This window comes from Lynx rufus, unplaced genomic scaffold, assembly GCF_022079265.1.
Source record: "Lynx rufus isolate CCGP_SWC_20201006 ecotype Redwood Valley unplaced genomic scaffold, mLynRuf1.p SCAF_3, whole genome shotgun sequence".
In the NCBI taxonomy this organism is placed as follows: Eukaryota; Metazoa; Chordata; class Mammalia; order Carnivora; family Felidae; genus Lynx; species Lynx rufus.
In genome coordinates, this window is record NW_025814845.1 from 126,818,146 (window position 1) to 126,838,571 (window position 20,426).

General features: G+C 39.0%; 1 protein-coding gene across 1 annotated transcript in view; it reads left to right on the forward strand.

Moving 5' to 3' along the window:
- Nucleotides 1-1,439: 1,439 nt before the first annotated feature.
- The window catches only part of FHIP1A (FHF complex subunit HOOK interacting protein 1A), a 96,256-nt gene continuing 77,269 nt past the window's right edge, over nucleotides 1,440-20,426 (forward strand). The window contains exons 1-2 of the mRNA XM_047090463.1: nucleotides 1,440-1,544; nucleotides 13,192-13,818. Of these exons, the coding sequence (XP_046946419.1) occupies nucleotides 1,440-1,544; nucleotides 13,192-13,818 (732 nt within the window). The remainder of the gene's footprint in view (nucleotides 1,545-13,191; nucleotides 13,819-20,426) is intronic.

Sequence of the window (20,426 nt, forward strand, 5' to 3'; positions counted from 1 at the left end):
TTCCTTCCATTCTCCTTAAAAAATGTTTTCTTTCCTCAAGAATGATCACCTCTAGCAAGTTTTCTGTTCTTACATTCTAACATTTTTTCCCCCAGATATGAATGTTGAATGGTTAGCCTTCTACCCCCAAGAGATGTCCTTGTTTTGAATATTCCTTAACTATGTTCTAGTTAATTTCACTCCCTACAAAGAACTTGAGCCATAAGTCTAACCTGAATCCTCACATTAAGCCGCCTTTCTCACACTTTATTGTTAGTGGGCGGAACAGTTGACCAGTGTGATACCCTTCATATTACTCAGTTGAAAATAGCTGGATTTTTTTTGGCACTGCAAGTCTGGAAATTTTATCATGGATTTTGTTTCCCGGTGCTCTAATAATTATCGTGTAATCACTTTGAACTCTCTCCAGTTTGTACGCTTAAAAAAAAAAAAAAAAAAAAAAGGATTCTGAACGGTACCCAGTCCTTTGGATGGGCTGACCACAATGATAAGACAATACCACTGTCTTACCACTTTTGTCTGAGAGTTAGCAACACGCAACTGGCTCATATTTACTATACACTCTGTGACCTCAATATCTTTTTTCTCCCTACTGGCTCTGTTGTAGTCATACTTTCTTCATATTTTATCCACATAATTCATTTTTCATTTGTAAGTGTGCTATCTTGTACTCACACCGAGTAAGCACTATCTTGTTTTTGATGGATCATTTCTATCTGTGATTTGTCAAGGTTACTTGGAATTCTATTATTTTTCAGAAAAGCTAGAAACCTTAACTTGGTTTGTAGCTATGGAATGACTGAGAATGCTTTAAATTCCATTATGACAGCCATTGATTAAAAAAAAAATTCAATCATAATGGACCCAGGAGTCTGGGTGCTGTTTTATAAGTACCCCAGGTGGCATCAAGCCATTTATTTCTGTCGCTGTTAACTAATGGTTTTCCTGTTTCTGGATGTTTTTAAACTCCACAGACATTGTTATCATAATCTCTTGCTTGATTATAGACACTGGATTTGAATGATTAGAAATTCAATCTAGGGGACTGTGGTTGGTGGTAGTGGAGAAAATAAAGCTGATAATTGTTTAATTCATGCACGTAGCTTTGGTAGTAGCATCATTATTTTATATTTTTGGTAGCAAGGTAGGAGAAAATAGGGGAACCCGTAGATAGAGTAGTAATGTCTCTTTCGTGGATATTTTGTTCTGCGTTGGACTTTGAGAATGTCTATGCTTGGATTTAAATTTAATAGCCAGTGTCCTATTAAATATATGAACATAACGAGATGTGTTTTTGTTATTGTCCTTACAGGTTTCAGAAGATAGCAATGAAATGTGAAGAAGTTACATTTCTTACGTGATACTTGAAAGTTAGTGACTGCTTGCCAAATTTTCTGGAAAATTAAATATGACTTAGAAGCATTGATGTATGAAGGTTTATGATGTCATCGGTTGCGACAGAAAGTAAACTCCAGCAGACTGTGAGCCTGCAGGGAGTTGACCCAGAAACATGCATGATTGTATTTAAAAACCACTGGGCACAGGTAATGTATGAGTTCCACTTCCTCTGCTGGCCTAGGTAGCCCTCAAGGTCTCCATCACATTGAACCAGGATTGCCTATCTCTGTGGCACTAACTAAGGCTTCCAGAAGTATAGGGCACGGAAACCCTTTCAGGTGGAAGGGAAATCAACTTTTTTTTTTCTTTCCTAGAATAGGGATCTGGTTAAAAACCATGGTTGCCATAAAAGCAATTAGAGAACATATATGTTCCTCAGATATTTTTAGAAGAACAGCAATTGGCCTTAAAGTGACTTTTGCATCACTTTGCAGTAGACTTGACCTTGTTTACAAACTCTCTTTCCCTCCTCCCTGATGATTTCCATTTACCCCTCACGCTCCAATAGCACTAAAATACACATTTATGAAATACCTACCAAGTGCTGTGCTGAGTACTTCAAAAGCTTTAAGCTTTATGTCATTTAATCTTCTCCGCAAACCCACAAGGCAGTTAATATTAGCTTCCTCATTTTACAGATGAGGGAATGGAAAATTAGCGATGTTAAATGACTTGCTTGAGGTTATACAAATAGTGAGTTTGCAAGCAAGTGCATAGACCTTGGTCCCTTGACTCGTGTATTTGACCTCTGTGCTTCTACCATTTTTTGGGCTGGTGGTCCCTGTGTAATCTAACAAAAGAAGATGCCTGGCAGTACCTGAATTCATTAGAAAGCTGTTTATAAAAGTTTTCTTGATTATTCGTTTTGACTTCTCTGTAACTCTGATCTGCTCATAGAGATAATTAAGGGTTGAGTGTTCAGAAAATTTATCAGCTCACCACCTTTCCTCAGGGAGTTTGTAAGTAGTAAAATAAATAAAATTGGCCTTCTTTACTACTTGTCCAACATTACACTCCCTAGGTGAGCTGGTAAGTGGCTATTTATGTGACAGTTTTTTAATGACTACCCAGTTCCTTCCTGTGGCCGGACACAGCACAGGGGTTAAAGCACTGAGCCTGCAAATCACAACAATTATAGGGGACACAGTTTAGATCAAAAACAAAATCGATTCTACTTCTGGGTCATTTGCACTTTGTAGCTTCTTGTCATTCATATAAAGCTTCCAAGATTTTTTATGCATTTCCCATTCTCTGACTTTTTACAATTAGAATCATAATGGATTTGCTCTGGATTTTAAGGGCATGTCTGCTTTAGCAAAGGGAGGAAAGTAATTCAGGAGTTTTCCAGATAATTAGAGTAGTTGTCTTTGACTTTGCACTTTTATAAGTATTTTAATGTGCCAGCTCCAAAGTGGGTTTGTGAACCAAGGGGATGTGGCTGTTAGCCCATTGGGTGTGGGAAGAATATTTTAGAAAGCCTATTTTTATCTTTATCTTTATCTTTAATTTAACTTATTTTTTGAGAGAGAGAGGGCAGAGGCGGGGCAGAGGGAGAGGGAGAGAGAATCTTAAGCAGTCTCCATGCCCAGCCCAGAGCCTGACATGGGGCTTGAACTCACAAACGCATGAAATCATGACCTGAGCCCAAGTCAGACACTTAACTGACTTAGCCACCCAGGCACTCCAATTAGATGTTTTATATTAACAGTACTTTCAGCCTCAGTCATTTCACTTGGCTGAAGAACTCCCATCATTCTAGTATGTATTCTTGGCTCTGAGCCCATTTTGTTTATTTGTGTAAAAATACTTTTGATTGTAATTGTTCCTGGTGGAGTATCTGTGATGTGGTCCATTTAATATCCATTTATATAGACATGATATATCAACCTCTTGATTTTGTGTGGATGGATCATTTGCCCTGTCAAATTCCGTCCTGGGCGAGCTTTCTCCAAAGCTGTTGGAGTGCTGTTAGAGAGTCTTAATTCATGAATTTGTAAATACTCTTTCACACTAGTGAAGGAGTAAATTAGTGGTCCCAGAATCATATTACTCATTTCCCTATCTTATATGAATGACTTCAGCATTATCAGACATTTTGGGTTATCTGAAACATAGTACCCTTTGTTTTGTGCAGAAAATATATATATTTTTTCTTTTCAAAATTTTAAATGTTTATTTATTTATTTATTTAGAGAGTGAGGGTCAGAGAGAGAGGGAGAGAGAGAGAGAATCCCAAGGAGGCTTCATGCTGTCAGTACAGAGCACGATGGGGGATCATGACCTGAGCTGAAATCAAGAGCTGGATGTTTAACCAACTGAGCCACCTAGGAGCCCCTCTTTTCAAGTTTTTACTTAAATTCTAGTTAGTTAACATATATTGCAATACTGGTGTCAGAAGTAGAATTCAGTGATTCATCACTTACATAACAACACCTAGTGCTCATCACAAGTGCCCTCCTTAGTACCCATCACCCATGTAGCCCAAGCCCCACCCACATCCCTCCATCAACTCCCAGTTTGTTCTCTATAGTTAAGAGTCTCTTATGGTTTGTTTTCCTCTCTTTCTTTTCCCCTCCTCCCATATGTTCATCTGTTTTGTTTCTTAAATTCTAATATGAGTAAAGTCATATGGTATTTGTCTTTCTCTGACTGACTTATTTCATTTAGCATAATATACTCTAGCTCCATCCACTTCGTGGCAAATGGCGGGATTTCATTCTTTTTTTTTTTTTTTTTTTGATCTGATGGCTGAGTAATATTCCATTGTATCTATATATGCCATATCTTCTTTATCCTAGTGCAGCAGAATATTGAGTTGAGAGTAAGGATAACTTTGTCAGAGGGAATGGTGTTTAGTTATTAAATACTTGCTTTTATAAAGTGGAGACACTCTTTGTTTTATTGTTGTTTCAACCATTTCTTTAACTTTCTTACCTCTTTAGCCTTGACTTTTCCTTTTAAATAAACCTGCAAAGTGCCCACAGTGTCTATTTACTTCCAAGAAAGGCTCTTGAGGACCTTTCTGTTGCATTTCTTCACATTGAAGAAATGCATGTGAATGTCAACACAATTATTGTTAAATGGAGATTTACCAAGCCTAAACTGCGGATACATTGGTATAGGGGGCACAGGTGGACATGGGAATGTGTAAGCCTTGGTCTGAGCTTTCAAAGAATGTATATGCTGGGATACCTGGGTGGCTCAGTCGGTTGAGTCCGCCTTCAGCTCAGGTCATGATGTTGTGGTTCACGAGTTCGAGCCCCACATCGGGCTCTGTGCTGACAGCTCGAAGCCTGGAGCCTGCTTCAGATTCTGTGTCTCCGTCTCTCTTTGCCCCTCACCCCTCATACTCTGTCTCTCTGTCTCTCTCAAAAATAAATAAACGTTTAAAAAAATTTTTAAAAATGAAGAATGTATATGCTAATTTGGATGACAAGGTGAGATACATGATTAGAAAATGAATAATACTACTACAGGAATTAAATCAAAGGAAGGGACTATTATGGGTGAAAGTGGCTTGGGAAATGGAGGAAGTGAGATTTTTGCTAGCTTGACTATAGGAAAGGAAAGTTTTCTTGACAAAGGAAAACAATGTTTTGGAGAAGATGTTGGGAAGAAATGTTCAGCTTTGGCTTTTCTTGGTGATAAAAAAAAAGTGAGGAAGTTAGGGCAAAGTGGACGTGCAAGGCTGACTCAGGTAAGGAATGAGAGATTCAGTTGATAGGAATAAATGAGACTCATTTCAGAGTTTTGTACATTAGTACTTTGTTGTGAGTTGTGCAGTGTGGAGGTACATGTGGAAGGGTTGCAGAGGATTGGGAAGTGAGCTAAAGCCTGACATAATCTCCTGTGACTAGTGTGACAGCAGCCCCTGGGTTCCCCTGAGGCCACCCAAGGAAACTGTAAGACTGGTAAGAAATGTGGCAGAGTCAGAACTGGGTGACAACATTGTGTTTACCGAAGTGCCCCAGCAGCTGGCAAGCATAATACTTTTTATCTGTTAAATTAGGGAAAATGAAGTCAACGGACGTCCGTGGTATCCAGAGTTCTTCTGTTTGTTAGGATACTTGAGTACAAATTCAGCCTAATTAACATGTATTTGGCAGTTTCTGTTCCAGGCCTTGAGTTACAAAGCAAACTCTGATGGAGGAGGCTATCTGCTTGCCCACCTACACGTTGCAGTCTGTCAGGGACAGCTTGTCACACAACCAGCCATCATCCACGGCAGTCTGTGATTCAGGAAGGTTGCCAGTGGAGAGATCTTGAGTGGCCCAGTTGTGCACTTGAGTTTCCAAACTGTTCCCTGGGCCCAGTGATGTCATGACATCCCCAGAATAGTTCTTTAGGGGACATTCGGCAGGTGACATTGCTGACGGTGAATCCAGGCCATAGGAAGCAGCCTCTGGCTTGTACTTTCTCTCACTTTCTGAGACGCCGTCTTGCACTGTCATGTTGCCAGAGCAGTGACTCTAAAACCCAGATTTACCCGTGTCAGTTTTCTAGTTGGACATTTAGGTGGCATCTGGGCACCTACAGGCCAGCACGTCACACAGGGCCTTTATGGTCTGGCTTCATTTCACTCCCTGTCTCTGATTTATTCTCTAGAGATGGGAAATTACTTGCAGTTCCTAGCCAACCCCACTCCTAGGCAGTGGCCTTCACGCTATTTCACGCTTCTCTGCTTTAGGCATTTCCTCCTCTTCCTGCCTGGAATATCCCTCCCCCTGGTTAAATGCCTCTCCTTCTTAAAGACTCTTTTGGGACATCAGTTTTCTAGGAAACCTTCTCTGCTCTCTTTTATGCTTCCACTCAGTGCTCCAGCAGCATCCTGAGTGTTCTTTCTCTGTTATACCAGCCACATTTTATTAAGATTATGTGTGCAGTAGCTTCCTTCCACCCTCATTTCAAGCTCTTCATGATCAGAGACCATTTATAGTTGACCTACATCTCCAAGTGCCAAGAATAGCATAGCCCCATTGTTGTAGATATTCAATAAATTGTTGAACTGCAAGATAGGAACAGTGTATGAAGTACAACTTTAGAAGAGCTAGGTGACTTAGAAAACAGCTTTGAACATACGTTAGTATTAAAACATTCCATAATTTTGTAGGAAGGTCTTTGGACTTCTATTTAATGATCTGTGATTTGAAGGACTGTGTGTGTGTGTGTGTGTTTAGTTTTTATAGTAGTCTGGAAGAACGATTTATAGTCGAGTAGATTATTGTTTTTATCTCTTGCCTTTACTTCTGTGCTTCTTCTGAATGGAAGAGAGAACAGGATGTAAGAAGCATTGGTCCACCAGATAATAAACTGTTCAACTATTTTGCCATGTGAATTAACCCACCCATACACCAGTTTTTTGTAATGGCACAGCTGTACCGTGAAGCTTCATGGACCTTGCTCTATTCATTCTCTGTCCTCTCCTTTTGAGCCTTGAATCAGTATTGGTTATATACTCAATGGTGTCTGCACTTAGAGCTAGGAGAACAGAAGTGATGGGTTAAAAATAAAATCAATTGGAAATGCACATTTCTGTGTGCTTCTGGTTAGTCAATAGCCCAAAGCTTCTCCTTACCACCCCTCAGCCTCCAAAAATAAGCGGTTATACAATTTTTGAGCCAAGAAAATTTCAGCTCAGATAGAATAATGGCAATGGATGAAGAAAAGCTAGTGAGTCTAGTAGCCTTTCTCTTCTTGGTGAGGGTGGGGATGGGAAAAATTAGATTAGTTAATTAAGTCAAATGTCTTCCCACAATAATGCAAAGTAGATGATATGGTTTAAGTATAGTATCTTATGTAGAGCTCCAAGGGGCCTGATCCTAGTAAAGAAGTATAGAGGACTTATAAATGGATTTGAGATGCGTCTGTTCCCTGTGAAACTGATTCTCTTGTTCCGTTCGTCTTCATTCTTTTGGTCTATGCCTTGTCATGGACGAAATGACAAAAATTAGTCTTTGAGAGATGAAAAGTTGGGAGGTATTAGAGAATCTCATCTTAATATCTTAGTCAAATGATGTTTGTTAATATTTTAAAAATTCATATCTCTTAGCTTCTCAAGTAGCTCTGAACTTGACAGTAGAAAGTGAAGCAGAACAGAAGCTTTGTTTCTTTAGAGGGCTGAGGCATTAACTTATGCTTCTAGTGGACTTTAAAGTGGTCGAACATGTGGAAATATCAACAGTGCACCCACTGTATGATCAGTGATAAGTCTGTTTTTTACCATGGAATATTATTACATAGATCATTATTCTTAAATCCTTTCCCTAAAACCTATATTTAACAAACATACCTAAATGAAGGTTTTATTATGTTATTTTATTTATTGATGTTTCTACCATGTTTCTTTATTATGGTAGTGCTAGACCATCTTTGGTCCCAAGGAGGTATGATGTGTAGATATAGCTCCTGCTTTTTCCCTGTTCAATCCCAGATTTAGATATGCCTCTGGAGACTGGGACTGGAGCTGACATGAACCAAATTGTACAAGCACAGATATATTACTAGGCTGTTAATCTTAATACAAAAAGAAATGACTCAGTAGATGTCTCCCATGGCAATAGGTGTGCCAGGAATACCCCAGATTGAAAGACATGGCTTTTAAGTAATGATCAAGGACTGGATGGAAACTTAGTTTTGTTGTAGTTATTTGGTACATTAAGTGGAATTTGGCTTAAGATCGCAAAAGCCTGGCCTTCTTCTGTGTGATGGAAAATGTTGCTTAGTAACTTGGTTTTTTCCACGATGCCACTTTAATTAGCATTCCAAAGGATTTGGAAGTATGGGTTATACTCATGTGACTTTCTTGAAATAACTAGGCTCTAACCAAAGTAGCATAAGTAATCATCTCTTAACATATGCGTGTATATAAGACATAAAACAATATTAAGATGTAGTCAAAGCTAATCTGACAGATAAACACTTGTGTTTACCACGAAGAATAATCATTTGTTAGCTAGAGGAGTGATTATGTGGATCTTTCATTTTGACAGCATTTAAGATGCCTATTTTAGAATTTGTGAATATTTTTAATCCAGGCCTATTATTGCTGACTGATGGGGACCATCATTAGGAGTAGCTGATATCCTTAATAAAAGAAAAATGCTATTTATTCATCTCCTTTACCCCTAATAACCTTTATATTTATAGAGCAAATGACTTTGAAGTTAGGTTAAAATTTAAGCGTATTTGTCAGATGATAATTTGTATGCAATTGTTCATACTATTGATTTTTTGTACATTTGTGGTAATTTACATGTGGCTCTATTTGTGATCCAGGCTATGATTCACACATATATGTATCAGCTTATATTTTTTAAAGTTTGTAGACCAACAAATGCCTAGCCATGATCAGCAAAACATTTACAGTACTATTTCCGATCTTAGCTGCCTTACTTAATGAGCTGGGGCTGTAGCAGGGGTTGATTGCTTTATTAAATGGCATTTTTAGCCGAAAGAAGTGAACTTGTTTAGTAAAGGAAATATTTGCACAGCATATTTTGCTTGCGTTCATTCTCTTCCCATCTCTAGGTCCCTCCAGCTCCCCTAATGGTGTTTTTTTCCGGGACCTGAATCCCCGAGACTGAGTATACAGCTGAGAAGCCAATTTAGCAGAGTTGTGAGCATAAGATAGAGGATACTCAGGGGAATGTGCTAGGCCTGGGGAAACCACCAGGAGCAGCAAGAGACCGTGGATCTAGAGGACTGGAAGCTCAGAGTAGGTAAATGGATGAAAGTAGGCAGCAGGCAGAAGTCAGGACACAGGAGTACTGGTATGGTGGAAGTGATGTGAGAAGACAGCACTAAAGGAAAAAATAAGGAAAAGTCCAGGTCACGTGAGAAAGCATCTACAGAAACTGAGAGAACTGTGACACCATCTGGGCAGTGAACTTGAGGCATCAGTTCTTTGGCATTTCAACGCATGTTGTGCTGTAGCCGAGAAGCTTCTTAAGACCTTCCCTGTCAGGTTAGGAACCAGGCCCTGGGTATGGGCCCTTAGAGACCACTCTTAAAAGCAGTTCATGGGTGTGTCTGCCAGGAAGGGAAAGGGAGGTGGCCTGGGAGGGTCCTGACACCTAAGAAGAGAGGTTAAGGACATGTGTCAACACAGGCATAATTAACGCTTTGCTGAGCACTGTATATTCCATGACTCACAGGCCTTGGTGTAACACACCCTTTTCCAGGCAGTAAAACCACCCGGCCAGGGCCGGGAATGAGTAAGGGCTCTTAACATGTCTGCTCCATTACAGATGATCAACAAACCTTCAGTCTCCATGGGTTATCATAGCTCTGTTCTTGAGTTTCTCTGCCCATTAACCAGTGTAGAGGAGCTTATACTATAAAGAGGGTAAAGATGCTTCAATTTAAAAGTGGCTAAGTAGTTTGTCTTCTGTATAAAAAACTCAGTTCTCTTTTCTAAGCTTTTTCACAGCAAAAAAAGTAAGTCTGTTTGCAAAGGAATACAGTGGAATAAATAATATGTGACGGTTAATTTATGAGAAAATGTGCTTCATGACTATGTAAATAGTTCTGCTATATATTACTTATATATATTTAGATGTGTAACATATACTTACTTACATGCATGCATATAGTATAAATACATATACACGTCTATAAATTTATATTGCTTAGGAATTTCTGAGAATTAGGAGATTTTCAATTATTAATTGCTTTTAACTCAGTGTTTTGGTTTTTCTTTTTTTAAAGTTTAATTTTTGAGAAAGAATGAGCAGGGTTGGGGCAGAGAGAGAGGGGAACAGAGGATCTGAAGCAGGCTCTGTGCTGACAACAGAGAGCCTGATGTGGTGTTCAAACCCACAAACTGAGACCATGACCTTAGCCAAAGTCAGATGCTTAACTGACTGAGCCACGCAGGTGCTCCAGTGTTTTGGTTTTTTAAAAAAGAGATTAGTGCAAAATTACTTTGTCTACTTTTATTTTTATTTATATTATGAAATTAGATCAATTTATAGGGGAGAAGAAGTAATTAACCTTAAAATCCCATTTATATCTTTTCAGACTCACTTATGATCCTGTGTCTATTTGTCAATATATTTAGTTTTTAACTTAAATTATTTCATATATACATTTGCATGCAATGATATGTTTCACTTAGTGTTTATTTTTAATAATTTTATTGTATGGTGATGTAACATTTCGATTATAATTCTCTTATTGTTGACTGGGTCAATATTATTTTTATTTTTCATTATTGAAAATATCATTGGCGTGAACATTTCTTAACATATTATTTTTGGATTGTTTTCTTAGATTCTCCCCAAAGTGAGATTAACAAGTCAAAGGGCAGGGATAATTTTATAGCTTCTGATACAGATTGCCAAATTGTTTTCCAGAAAGATGGAGCTAATTTGCCCCACCACTAACAGTGTATAAAGCATAGGATCAATTTTAGACAGTTTAGACAGTCTGAGCACACATGAGAAGTGTAATTACATTTCTACCCTGAGGCCTACCTGTATAGATAGTTTTCATAAGTAAACTCAATATGTGGACTTTGAAATTATGAAACTGGGAGAAAGCGTGTTGCTGATTTATTCTTCAGAATGTGGAACGTTGAAGTTCGAGCTTTGGGGGCTCGAGAACATACGTGTTGAGGTGGAGGCCCCTTTTGGACAAGTGAGGTACTGTGGTCCCATGCTGGGAGATGTTGTCAAGGCCAGAGCAGAGGGAAAGGACAGCCAGATCCCAACATTTCTGCCAGTGAGGTAGTCAGGCCTCTGAGGAATTCTGGAGGACTTCTTGGAGGTTGGGGGAGGCTGGGGGATCTCTGGAGTCTGGCAGGGAGCAAAGGAGAGATGTCCGTCCAGTAGATGTGCTGGGGCTGACTCATTAGGCCAGGTGCCACCTGGGTAGCTGCGAACCCAAGGCCTTTCTCATTGAAAATGTCAACTCAGGGGTGTTGCAGTGATTTTTTTTCTTTGTGACAGCATTATTCATTTTATAATGAAGGTTGATAGAGATTCCAGATTCTGTAGAATTCTGTTCATTCTATGAGGATACACTTGCTTGGTCTATAAAGGCTCATTTACCTTGTTTCTGACAGGAGAAAAACTTAGACCTTTCCTGGGGAAATACATTTTTCTCATTTCTCATGCATGCTGACATAGCATTGTACTTTTGCCAGCTTCCCCAGTGACTTGCAAAAATTCTATAACCTAAATATAGAGCGTGTAACAGCACGTTATAGAACTGGGCCAGGAGGGTACTGCAAAAGACAAACATAATCCCCATAGCGTGCAGTTCAGAAAGGCAAAAAGGAACAAGTATAAATTCATCGCTAGGGTGCTGGGTTGTCTAAAAATTATTATTAGAATATGTATACATTTTAAGGGAAGTCAATTGAATGGATATTGTAGAAATTCCAAGTCATAAAGTTACATGGGAGTTGAGATAGGAAATTCTTTTAATTTCTAGGTCCTAAAGTAGAGGTAAGTACTGATGGGCAGAGAGAGGTAGGAAGCATTCAGTAGGCAGCAGTCGTAAGGGAGAAAAACACCAGGACATCGCATGACCTAATTGGGGATTTATTTATATTTTACCGTCAATAGATTTTTTTTCTTTGTGGTGGTAAAACATATATAACAAAGATTGCCATCTTAGCCTTTTTAACTTTCTTATTTATTTATTTATTTATTTATTTATTTATAAATTGATTTTTGAGAGAGAGAAAGAGAGAGCACAAGTGGGAGAGGGTCAGAGACAGAGGGAGACACAGAATCATGAGCTGTCAGCACAGAGCCCAACATGAGGCTCAAAGTCGTGAACCACAAGATCGTGACCTGAGCTGAAGTTGGATGCTTAACTGACTGAGCCACACAGCTGCCCCTCATCTTAACCTTTTTAAAATGTGTAGTTCAATGGCCTTGGCTACTTTCACAATGTTGTGCAACTGTCTCCACTATTTCCAAAACTTTTTTTTATCACTTCAAACAGAAACTTGCTGCATTAGGGATTTACTTAGTAAATGGTCATCCCAGAACTTTTCTGGTTTTAAAAAATGCAAAGTTCAAGCCTTCATTTTTTTAGTTTCATCATATGCCATATGCTAGGGGTGATTGTGCTAGGTATGTATCCCTTGTTCATCAGTTTCCTTTCATCCTTACTAACCTTGCATGCTTGGTGGGAGAATGTGTCCATCCAAGTAGAGGAGGGAGGGATGTTCAGTTGAGGGCGTGCGAAGGAGCCGTGTTTTCCTGTTGGAACCTCCAAATCTATTTGTAGAACAATGGGTAGTCTTACTTATTTAATGTATTTTAAAATTAAAAAGTGATATTTTTGACAGTGCAGAAAAAAAGTGAAAATTTATCATCACTTTGAACACAAAAGTGATTATTTTTCCATATATATTTTTCGATCTTTTTTCATGTACGTTTTTGACATAGTTGATAATGATGTATCTGACTATATATAAAGACTTTATTTTTCATCTAATATATCACTTACAATTTTTCATTTTGCTCAGTAGTATTCATAATAGGCTCATGAACACGAGTAGCTTAATTTTTTAAACTATACTACTTTCTCTGACAGTTAGGTTGCCCAAATTTATAACGATTTTAAATGAACATCTTCAAATGTCTGCTTTCTATAGTTTAACCACTTCATTTTATTCTTGTGAGAGAGAGAGAGAGAGACAAACACAGTGTTCATATTTATCTTGTTTTGGGCCATGGCTCCTGCATTTTCCATGAAAGATAAGGCGCAGTCAGGGGTGGTGTGTATTGTAATTATGGTAAACATGAGATGGATGACAAATGTTTGAATTGGTTACAGGTTGTGAAGATCTTAGAGAAGCACGACCCCTTGAAGAACACCCAGGCAAAATATGGATCCATCCCTCCAGATGAGGCCAGTGCCGTGCAGAATTATGTAGAACACATGCTCTTCTTGCTAATTGAAGAGCAAGCCAAGGATGCTGCGATGGGGCCGATTCTGGAATTTGTGGTCTCCGAGAACATCATGGAGAAACTCTTCCTTTGGAGCTTGCGGAGGGAATTTACTGATGAGACTAAAATCGAGCAGCTAAAGATGTACGAGATGTTGGTCACTCAGTCGCACCAGCCTCTGTTGCACCACAAGCCCATCCTGAAGCCCCTGATGATGTTGCTGAGCTCTTGTTCGGGAACAAGCACCCCTGCCGTGGAGGGGAAGCTGGTTGTCCTCCTCAATCAGCTTTGTTCCATCCTTGCCAAAGATCCATCTATTCTGGAACTCTTCTTCCACACTAGTGAGGACCAAGGGGCAGCCAACTTCCTCATCTTCTCCCTTCTGATTCCCTTCATTCACCGAGAGGGGACAGTGGGTCAGCAGGCCCGGGATGCTTTGCTTTTCATCATGTCTCTGTCTGCTGAGAACAGCATGGTGGCCAATCACATTGTGGAGAACACCTACTTTTGTCCAGTAAGTCCCTCTCGTTGGCATGCTTTCCACCCACTCCGCTTTTCCTCTCTCGTGCTAATGGTAAATACTTTTTTTTATACCTTTCTTTTCAGCAAGTTGTACTTGGCACCTTCTACGGAAAGATGTTTGGAGGAAATCTTTTGGAGGGAGCAATCTAAGTTGAAAAGCTATTGGCTGAGCATTGTCAGCTCTAAATAAGCCAACAGAGGAAACTCTATGTGTTACCATTTCATGTTTCATTTCTGTTGGGTTAGGAACTATTTTAGTTTTTTACTATGAATATATCCTGAGTGATTGGTAGAACGTGCACTTTTCTATATTCTTAGCTTTTCAAGTTGATCTTGCACTGTAGAATCATGGCACGCTGTGAGACTGCTCAGCGGGTTTCATAGATCAGTTTATTTCTCAGCAAGATAATGACCAGATGATTATAGACACAAAGCACTGATTTTATTTATAAAAATAAATACGTATTTACAGTTTGAGGTAGCAAGAAATACTTCACTCTGTATAGCTTCGTGATCATCGACATGGTGACAGAGAAAGTGTGAGGTCCTTTGCAGGTGTTGGTGTAGCATAGATCCAGTCGTGGTCACAGTTCCAGAAAATAATGGGAGCTGTCTGAGGCTCTTAAGATACCTTAGGGCTCTGATTAGTTTTTGGTGTTAGTGTTGTCTTTGGAAGGGGCATTTGAATGGCAGATTTATATCATCTGATTTGTCAGGGATGTTGGGCAACAGCTAATTTTATTTTCCCAACTCAGTAAACACTCCCAGTCTATTTCCATTGTCTGTTCTTTTTAAAAATTTTGTATTTATTTTATTTTTTGAGAGAGGGACAGAGAGCGCACACATGCATAAGTGGGGGAGGGGCAGAGGGAGAGAATCCTAAGCAGACTCCACGCTCAGTGTGGGGTGGGGCACAGGACTTGATCCCATGACCAAGAGATCATGACCTGAGGGGACGCTTAACTGACTGAGCCACCCAGGTGCTCCGATTGGTTGTTCTTCTTACAGTCACCTCATTATATTTCTTTATAAACTGTACTGTCTTAAGTATGCCTGATTCTGCTGGAATAGTAAGACCATTAATGAGTTTTATTGAAATAGGCCAGGCAAGTTGCCATAAGTAGATTAGATTCATTATTAATGAACACTATATGAGTAGTTCTTGACTGGGGGGAGGGCAGTTAGGAATGTCTGTGCGGTGTCCTTTGTTGTCATAGGGACATGAGGTGGCTGTGGAGGGAGGTCAACCAGCATTTAGTGTTCAGAGGCCAAGGATGCTTAATGTCTGGTAGTTTGTGGAACAGTCTTGCACAGTAAAGAACCGACTTGCCCAAAATGCTAATAGCAACCCTAGTGAATAATATACTGTGTTTTGCTTTGAGGTTCAAAAGCAATAATCTTTTTCATGCTACTAAATTCTTATTTTTACTAATAAACCAGGATCACCTAGTATGTGGTGAATATTTTGGGGCAAACAGATGGATAAAAATTTTGAAAATTAGAACTACAGTTCAGAAATTCAGGGTACCATGTGTCTCTTCTGGGTTCTGACCAGTAGAATTAGAAATTGTAGAAAGAGTGATAGTCAGATGGGAAGTAAGGAGCTGATTCCCTTCCATCTGTGCCAACATATTAAATCTCCCTTCCTTACTGCCTTCAACGGTGCGGTTTCTTGTAAACTCTTTTTAAAGAATATATTATCATCGGCAAAAATGGAACTTCTTACCTGAATCTAAGCACCTTTGAAATACATTGCTGTATTACTTTTTTATTTCTTCTGGGGGCTTTAAGCAACACAGATTCATTATCTTACGGTAGTATTGGCTTACTGTAGGTTCGAAGTCCAGCAGGTGTCACTGGGCTAAAATGGAGATCTTGGCAGGGCTCCTGCCTTGGCAGCCTCCTTTCTGGAGGCTCTCGTGGTGAGTGCACTTCCCTGCCCTGTCCTGCTTCTAGAAGCCTCCCACATTCCTTGGCCTGTGGCCCCTTCCTCCACTTGTGCGGTCAGCAGTATTGTATCTCTCTGAACACCATTTTGTAGTCACGCCTCCCTCTTCTACTTTGAAGGAGCCTTGCAATTTACTTTGGGTTTACCTGGATTATCCAGGATGACCTTATTTAACCATCAGCTGATGAGCAACCTTAATTCCCCTTTGCCATGTAACCTATTACATTCACAGGTTCAGGGATTAGAAGCGAACAGTGTGGGTGTGTGGGTGCGGGTGGGCATTAGTCTGCCTATCACATTTGCTCTATCCAGTTCAGAGAGCTCTTGAAGAAATTTGAGCAATAACACGGTAGAATCAGAATTCTTTTAGGAGTTTAAACTGGGTAAGATAGGTGAGTTTGCTCAAGATGGGGAGATGCTGAGGAGGTCGGGAGATACATTAGGGTCTAGAAACAAGAATGATAGGGATGAGAATGACAAAGAAGGGCTGGATATGAGCAATGCTGTGGAGGCAGAAGCTTACTAAAAATAGTTTTGTGAGAGACCTATACAGAGGTTTGGGTTTGGGCTTATTTGAATTGTTTTGGGTAGTTCTGTTAAAGAAGGAGCACAGCCATTGAAACAAATCATCAAAATATTCAGGTGGTTCTCCAGATCAGTATGCAAAAGGCAATTAAGAAAAGATATTATCTGCAAAAGCAAACAATTCTAAGGTATCTTGAATAAATCTAACAAATCTGTGAAAGGGTTTTACAGAGAAAATTATAAAACTTTTTTAATCAGTATAAAAGAAGACCTAAATAAATGGAAAACTATTTAGTTTGTAGATACCGTGTAGATGACACTTTCCTGAAAATCAGTCCATAAAGTTAATGCCACTTATGCTTTACAACCTTTTGTTATAAAAAAGGTAAAATACAGAAAACTTGGAAGAATACCGAAATGATCACCAAATACACACCACTTACATTCAAAATTGTTAATATTTATGTTTATCATCTATGTTTTTTGTTTCTGCTGTACAATTTGAAATGAAGATATAGACATTTGGAATTAAGTTACAGACATTAAATACTTTAGTATGAATCTCCTATAAATAAGGACACCCTCCTGCATAACCACAATGCCTTTATTATACCTAAGAAAATTATACAATAATTCCGTAATAGGATCTAATATCCAATTTCTCAGTTATGCCTCGAATGATTTTTGTAGGTTTTTTTTTTTCAAACTGGAGTCTGATACAAGGTACATCTCTGATTGTCATATCTTTTTTTTTTTTAATGTTTTTATTTATTTTTGAGACAGAGAGAGACAGAGCATGAGCAGGGGAGGGGAAGAGAGAGAGGGAGACACAGAATCTGAAGCAGGCTCCAGGCTCTGAGCTGTCAGCACAGAGCCCGACGCGGGGCTTGAACTCACAGACCGTGAGATCATGACCTGAGCTGAAGTCAGACGCTCAACTGACTGAGCCACCCAGGCGCCCCTGTCATATCTCTTTAAGTCACTATTAATCTATAACAACCTGACACTTTTTCCCTCAATGACAGTGACTTTTTAAGAGAAGCCATTGTCTTGTTGAATGTCCTACATACTCTGGGTTTGTTTCTTTTTTTTTTATTTTTTTTATTTTTGGGACAGAGAGACAGAGCATGAACGGGGGAGGGGCAGAGAGAGAGGGAGACACAGAATCGGAAACAGGCTCCAGGCTCCGAGCCATCAGCCCAGAGCCCGACGCGGGGCTCGAACTCACGGACCGCGAGATCGTGACCTGGCTGAAGTCGGACGCTTAACCGACTGCGCCACCCAGGTGCCCCGCTCTGGGTTTGTTTCTTATGTAGTTTAACTTGTCCCTATCACCTGTATGTCCTGCAAATTGGAAGTTAGGTCTAAGTGCTTGATTAAATTCAGGGTAAGTTTGTAAGAATACTTTACAGGTGATGTGATACACTTCTTATTGCATTATATCAAGAAGCATGTGTTGGGTCGTCTCACTTTTGTGATGCTACACTTGATTACTTATTGGTTAAAGTGGTGATCACTTTATCTCTCTCCAGGTAAAAGTAACATTGCCCCCTTGCAAATGTAAGGTGTAATTTATGAAGTGTTAATGTGACTTAAATCAAAATCCCAATAGGATTCTTCATGGAACATGACAAATCACTGCTAAAAGTCCTATAAATGTGTGTAAAATACCAGAAATAACAGATGATTATGAATAATGGTAACAGTAACGTATTTGTTGAGAACTTACTGTATGGCTGATACTGTTCTTCATGCTTTACATGTATTAAATCATCTAGTCCTCACAACTATAAGTACTAGTATTATACCCTTTTTTATAGATGAAGAAATTGAGGCACAGTGACAGTAAGTAAATTTATAAAAGGCCTCATGGCTAGTAAGAGATGAAGTCGGGATCTGAACTGGGGCAACCTGACTCAAGGACCCTTGTGCTTAAGCAGCACTGTGTTCATTATATGAAGACTTCCTATAATGCATGAACCATAGGAAGTGACTGGAATTAAGAACAAAAACACAGATTTGGAGAAGATATTTGTAATACACATAACTGCGTATGTGTTTGGAACCCCAAATACACAAAAATATATGTAATGCTACAAATTAATAAGAAAACAATGAAACAGCCCATTAGAAAAAAGGGCAAAGGAGGCCCGCATGGCTCAGTTGGTTAAGTGTCCAACTCTTGATCTCAGCTCAGGTCTTGATCTGAGGGTTGTGAGTTCAAGCCTCCCATCGGGCTCCACACCCAGTGTGGAGCAAAGGATATGAATGGACAGTTCCCAGAAGACACCCAAAGCCAATAAACATATGAAAATATTCTCATCTTCAGTAGCATCAGGGAAAATGCAGATTGAACCCACAGTGAGACACCAGATAATGCTCATCAAGTTGGCTAACTGTTGGACATCTGTTAACACCAAGCGCTGTCAAGGGTGAGAAAAAACAAGAACTCTTGAGAATATAAATTGGTACAATAATGCAGGAAAGCTGTATGGCAATATTTAATAAAATGGAATATTTGCATACTATGTGATCTTGTCTTCACTTCTAGATATCTGCCCCAGGGAAATCTGGCACATGTTTACAAGGGTACACACACAAAGATATTCAATAGAATAGTGATTTGAGGAAGAGCAAAACAAATACATTAAGGGAAAGATAAATGAATGGTTTATTCTTTTTCAATGGAATACTACTCATGATTCAAAATGAATGAACCACATGTATTAGCAGGTAACTAGATCCACATGTGTGAACACCAGTAATCTAAAAACATGTTGAGTAGAAAAAGTAGAAAGAGGTTTCATATAGCATGTTAGTATTTACATAAAATTTACATAAGGTTTTAACTCACAGAATTTTAGTATAGACTGTTTTTTGGACACATATGTATACAGCAAAAGTACAAGACCAAGCACAGGAATAATATGTACTGAGTTCAAAATTGTGGTTATTTCTGGGGATGAAGGAAGGAGAAATGATTGGAGTAGGCTTTAGCTCTATTTGTAATGTGGTTGTTTTTTTGTTTTTTGGGTTTTTTTTTTTTTGAAAAAATAAAGAGCACTCTGAATAAATTATGGCAAAATATTAAAATATGTTAAGTCTTGGAGGTGTTTTTAGGTTTTATGTTTGTAATATTTTATACTTCAAAATGTAAACATATCACTAGAATGGAGCAGTTTTTAATGTTTAGATACCCACTTATTATGTGTTATAAGCAGAATTCACTGAGTAATTGTTGCTTTTATAAAAACGTGTTTTAAAACACTGTACAGTTCATTAAAATCGGAGGGACAACAACAGCTCCAGCTGACCTTATTTGCTAGAGTGGAACACAGAGGTCTGTTGTGCCAAGTTGCCCCTCAGGATAGATCCCATAATCTCATTTGTACCCAGTTTTCTATAATTACATCTGACAACATAATTAAAAAAAAAAAAGAACTCTTTATGTTGATGATAAAAGCGTACTCTGTTAGCCATCCAGCTAAGGACCACAATTGACAAAAAGCTTTCTGTAATTAGTATGATTGTCAAAGTGTGTTAGCATCAGGCTTTGGGAAGAGTAATGACTCTTTCAGGAAACTGGACCACATTTTGGAAACTTTTGTGTTGTAGTTTTTAGGAAGAGCTCGTTCCGCTGCCTCCACTGACAAGACATGCTCTCCCAGAAAAGGAGGAGAATGAGAATACTCTAGGGTACAATTTAGTACTGACAAATGATGGATGGGCAACTGTATATGACCCTATCACTTTTGATTTTTTGTAACCAAATATTGATGGTTATGTCTTCGTCACTTGTTATATATTGGCCAAAGTAGAAAGCTGCATATAGGTAGATCAGGAAATGTAAATTGAATTAAGCAACTGTAGGTACACAGCCACTGATAGAAAGTTATTTATCTCCTCTCCAAAATTTATGAGCTTTTTTATTTTGGCAAGTTGTATCAAATGGTCCCCACCAGCTGTTTTGCTGCTAGCTTCAGACTAAAGTCATCTTCTAGAAATCTTTTTCTTTTGCTAAAATTAACCAGGTACCATTAGTGTTTAAAGTTAATGATGGACCTTCCCTGAATTGTTCCGCCCTCTGTGCATGTCCTCTTTCCTCACCTCCACTGGAAACACTGCTG